This window comes from Chenopodium album, chromosome 10, assembly GCF_948465745.1.
Source record: "Chenopodium album chromosome 10, dcCheAlbu1.1, whole genome shotgun sequence".
In the NCBI taxonomy this organism is placed as follows: Eukaryota; Viridiplantae; Streptophyta; class Magnoliopsida; order Caryophyllales; family Amaranthaceae; genus Chenopodium; species Chenopodium album.
In genome coordinates, this window is record NC_137843.1 from 29,362,714 (window position 1) to 29,367,946 (window position 5,233).

General features: G+C 39.5%; 1 protein-coding gene across 1 annotated transcript; it reads right to left on the minus strand.

Moving 5' to 3' along the window:
- Positions 1 to 2,295: 2,295 nt before the first annotated feature.
- On the minus strand, positions 2,296 to 5,233 carry LOC145565133 (uncharacterized). Its single transcript, XM_081625225.1, has 6 exons — positions 5,164 to 5,233; positions 4,685 to 5,115; positions 4,097 to 4,636; positions 2,981 to 3,782; positions 2,660 to 2,851; positions 2,296 to 2,540 (listed from the first exon to the last, which is right to left on the minus strand). Exons 1-6 carry the CDS (start codon positions 5,231 to 5,233, stop codon positions 2,296 to 2,298), a joined length of 2,280 nt encoding a protein of 759 aa, XP_081481351.1.

Sequence of the window (5,233 nt, forward strand, 5' to 3'; positions counted from 1 at the left end):
AGCGAAGATATCCCTTCCTTTTACATAATAACTATCAACCCATCTAACCCAAAGCTTATCTTTCTTGTAACCTTAAGCCCAAAGAAGCTTAGCAATAGCAGCTTTATTCCACATGTCAATATTCTTGATATTCCATCCTCCGGCTACCTTAGGAAGCATTAGTTTTTCCCAGGCAACAAGAGCTTTCTTTGAGGCATTGACATTACCAGTCCAAAGGAAGTACCTATAATAAGACTCCACCTCTTTGATAATCTTTTTTGGTAAAACGAAAATCTAGCACCAGAAAGTTTGCATCCCAAAGAGAATAGACTTTATCAACTGTAATCTAGCAGCATAGCTCAAAAATTTATTAGCCCAAGACTTAGCTCTATTAAGCACCTTCTCCACAATTGGATTACATTGAGCATAAGAGAGCTTTCTGGAAGATAAAGGAACACTTAAATATCTAAAAGGAAAAGTTCCTTCAGAGATATTTATAGCTTTAATAATAGCATCTTTCTCAGCAGAAGACACTCTAGCTAGGTAAATATTGCTCTTGTCTAAATTAGCTTCAAGACCTGAAGTCTTAGAAAACTTCATAAAAGCTTGCATCATCAAAGAAACTGAGCCTAAATCAGCTATTGCAAACATCAAGAGGTCGTCTGCAAACATTAAATGAGTCACATTTAACCTCTCACATCTCGAGTAATAGTTAAAATTAGGGTCCTGCTGCAATTGGTTCATACACCTTGATAAGAATTCTATGCCAATGGCAAAGAGGAAGGGAGACATTGGGTCCCCTTGCCTCAACCCCTTCTTAGCTGGAAACGGCTTACAAGGAAAACCATTAATCAAAATCCAGTAAGAAACAGTAGATATACAAGTCATGATCCACTTGACAAATATGCTAGGAAAACCCAACTCATGCAATACAGTCTTAAGAAACCTCCACTCTGTTGGGTTTTGATAAGTCCGACTCATCGCGGAAAATAAAACCCGAGCCAAGATCAAACTCACAATTAATATAATCAAAAGACATAATTAACAAGAATTAAGGAAAGACGAAATTACCTTTGAAGCGTGCTTCGCTCGTTCACCGAGCTCTTACTTGAGAAAGCTTAAGTCTCACAACGGACGAAAACCTCCTATGGTATCCACCCGCAACACGACCCCGACTAGGTCTATTACTTGGAGGTTAGCAAGTCCGACCAAAATACTCGAGTAATTATGAGTTTAAAGGTTTTCTCAATGGAGATGTCTTTTCTAACTCTTACTCAAGTGAGTTTTCCTATACCCAAAGTTGGGTATTTATAGGGAAACTCATGAGTGAAATCCCCTCTCCCATCAATGTGGGAGGGTTGGTAAAATTAATATTTTCCTTTTATTTTTAAATATAAAATAAAATTAAATAGCCAATAACTAATTAATCAACAAGTGTCACACTTAGAGGAGGTGTTAGGTAAGGACCACAAGGGAAAAGGGGGGGGGGACCAAACTTGATCCCCAAGCTCTCCCCATAACCGGCCACCTACACCCAAACACCCCCAATCACTCACTGCCACGTGGCACCCACCCTTGGGTGCCAAGGCAGCTTGGGTGTGTGCTGCTGCCTCGGCCCAGCAAGCTGCTGCTGCCCTTGGCCCAGCAAGCCACACATGCTTGCGGGCTACTGGCCAAGGTGCGCGCTGTTGTTGCTAGCTACTAGCCGCTGCGCACCCAGCACGCATGTACGCGCAGCACGCCACGCATCAATGCGGGCTTCTGCTTGCGTGCGTGCGGCTGGTGCTGCCAGCTCGGCCAGCTGCGTGCCACAGCTAGCTAGCCATGCACACCAAGCACCATTGCCTTGGTGCGGTGCGCATGCTAGCACCAATGGCTCCTAGCACTCGGTTTGCACGGGGCATTCCGATGTTAGGAGTATTTTGGTAATCTTGTTGATTAATTATTGATTTTACCGTCTTGTCTTTAATTAATTCGACTCGACTTACGACGCTCGGTTTCGACGCTCCAAGCTCGATTTCCGACGTCTAAATATTAATTACTCGAGCGACTCATTAATTCCTTCCGAATTAATTCGTCGTGTCGGATCGTTAGTTGCTTGGGTGTGATCCGAAGGGTTCAGTGAAGATTAAGCTGTAATATTAATTACTCATTAATAATACTGATCGGAAGCGGCCTCCACTTGGGCATTCCGATCACTTGACCTCACTGAATAATTAGCTTTCTAATAATTCCGAACCCTCTACCGGAATAATACACTTGTTCGAAGGACACCATTCCTATCACACTCGATGGAATCATAGGCCTTTTTCAAGTCTAAAATCTAGGAGAATTATGAGATCTGTCATACCCTTTTATCAGTTCAGAAGCAAGAAAAATAATATCAACTATCGGTCTTCCAGGTTTAAACCCAAATTGACTTTCACTAACCACCTCAAAGATCACACCTTGAACTCTATTAGTGATAATCTTAGAGATTATTTTATACACTACAGAATAACAGGCTATAGGTCTAAAAGACTTTACATGAGAAGCATTCTCGACCTTAGGAACAAGAGTAACTGCAGTAATATTGACTTTGGAGCACATCCTGTTATTATAAAAAAAAAATCCAGTACAGCAGCATAAATATCAACTTTGACTATATTCCAAGTTTTTTTGAAGAAAACTGAATTATAACCATCCAATCCAGGGGCTTTAGAATCATCTATAGCAAAAAGAGCAGTATCAATTTCAAACAGAGAAATAGGAGCATAGAGAAGATCATCAAATTGTTTAGAAAGCCTAGCCCCAGACCTAAGAGTCACAAGATCAACCATAGGAAGAGACCTAGCAACAGAGCCAAGAAGATTTTTATAAAAGCCAACAATCTCTTTTGTGATGTCAATAGGATCAGTAAGCTTAATCCCAACATCATCATAAAAAGAAGTGATTCTATTAATATGTCTTCTTTGTTTAACAAAAGCAAAAAAAAAAAAAAAAAAAAAAAAAAAAAACTTACTATTAGAATCACCAGAATAAATCCATTGAATTCTGGATTTTTGCTTCCATGCGTCCTCATCAATTTTCAACCATTTCTTCAAATTATCAATACAAGCTTTCTCTCGTGAGTGCAAGTCAATGTCAGAACAATCACTAACCAGCTGAGACTGAATATCATCAAGATCAATCTTAGCTTGCTCAATTTTTGAAGTAATTCCAGTAAATTCTTCCTTATGTAAAGTCTTCAAATGACCTTGCAATCTTTTCAGCTTATACCACACTTGTTGCATAGGAAAACCTGTACAATCTTCATGCCAATTGGACAAAACAACCTGACCAAAGGTACTATGATCACTCATAGTATTAAAAAATTTAAAAGGTCTCCCTTCATTTCTAATCTCCACCCCACAATTAATCGGCAAAGGAGTATGGTCAGAAATATCAAAGTTAAGGTACTCAACTTTAACATTTTCCATCTCTTGAATCCAATAAGTATTTCCCAGAGCTCTATCAATTCTGCCTATCACCTTATTGTCACCCAACCCCTTGTTATTCCAAGAGAAAAAGTGACCAATACTTTGAAGCTCAACAATACCAGAAGTAGAAAGAAATTGATCAAAATCATGAGTTTCTGCATTAGTAACAGTATTACCATTAACTCTATCACTTGAATAGAGAATTACATTAAAGTCACCAGAAAGAAGCCAAGGAAAACTATCACAACTAGGAGCCAAAGCTAGCAGACTTCTCCACAAAGCCTTCCTAGTTTCAATAGAATGCAACCCATAAATAGCAGTAAACATACTATAGAATTTACCAGTCTGATCAAACAATTCACAATGTAAGAATCGTTCATGCTTCATCACACATTTAACATCAACACACCTGGTATCTCAGCCCACCCAAATCCTCCCTTTAGGACTGTGACAATAGTTATCAGACCAAAGCCACCTAGCCCCAAATTTATTTCGAATTCTAGCCACATTCTTAAGTCTGACTCTAGTTTCTAAAATAACCATAATATTGATTTTATTATGACTAATCAACCTCCTAACTTCACTAATTTTACTAGGGTCATTAAGACCTCGAATATTCCAAGTACAAATAATCATCTAACAACAAAATCATCATATACCTCCTCATGAACCTCCTCATCTTCCTCATCTTGCTTCTCCTCAAGCTCATCTTCCTCTTTTGGCTGTAAAATTGCGAAGTTGTTTTGGATAGGGGTCTCTAATCTAGTCACTTCTTTAACAGGAGATTTATCTTTATCCTTCTTACTTACCACTTTCCAACCCACATCATCATCAGAGTGGACTGGTATTGATGTATTTGCTAGAGTAGCAAGCAGTTGAATCTTTTCTTGCCGTTTCTTAGGAACCCACTTCTGCACCACTCTAGGCGGCGTTGGCTTAGGCTGAGGTTTCCTAGCAGCACAATTATGGCCAACAACATTACATTTAGCACAAAAGGAAGGTTGCCATTCATAAGACACCTTTTGCACAAATTCCTCACCATCCGGGCTAGCAACTACAACAGTCCTTGGCAAAGGCTTTGTGACATCCACCTTTATGAGAATTCTAGCAAACGACATACGTAATTGCTGTGTAGTGCATTCATCAGCATACAAAGGGATGCCAAGAATACTCCCAAACCTGCTCAACGAGTCACTACCCTAGCAGTTCAATGGCAGATTTGGGAACGTCACCCAGAGAGGGATCACCTTCAAAATCTCTCCATGAAAATCAAAATTATCAGCCCATGGCTTGATAATCATTGGTTTCCCAAAGAAAAAATAAAGGCCTGCATATAAAATAGTGTTCCAACCTTCAATTGAATTAAATCGAATCACAAAGTATCCATCATCATGCAAAAACACCTCAAGTTGAGCTACTGATTTCCATTCCTTAGCTATGAATCGATTAACAGAGGCAATAGTAGGCATATCTCCAATAACAAACATCACAATCACATTCAACCATTTTGAAGTACCAGAATCAATCTCATCCTTTTGCAATTGTGCAATGGATTTTCCATCCTTCACCATAAGAGAAACAAAATTAAGCGTTGCTCCTTTCGAAGCTAACTTTCTACCCTGAACCCTACCAGCCCAACTATCCTCCTTAGAACCCTTCCGACCCTCATTAACCAAGTCTAATCAACGATTAACAACACGCTGAGAAGATGAAGCAACAGACTTACCCAGATTATCAGGTAGGGGAGCAACCTCTATTTCTCCGGTTGGTCTCAATGAGCTTAGCACTGCATTCAT

Excerpts from the sequence above, each read along its gene's own strand:
- LOC145565133 (XM_081625225.1), bottom strand. The coding sequence starts at position 5,233 with ATGAATGCAGTGCTAAGCTCATTGAGACCAACCGGAGAAATAGAGGTT. Across the intron at positions 2,852-2,980 it reads TTATTCTGGTGATTCTAATA|AGATTGTTGGCTTTTATAAA; the intron begins GTAAGTTTTTTT and ends ACATCACAAAAG. Across the intron at positions 2,541-2,659 it reads TAAAGCCCCTGGATTGGATG|TTACTCTTGTTCCTAAGGTC; the intron begins GTTATAATTCAG and ends ATATTACTGCAG.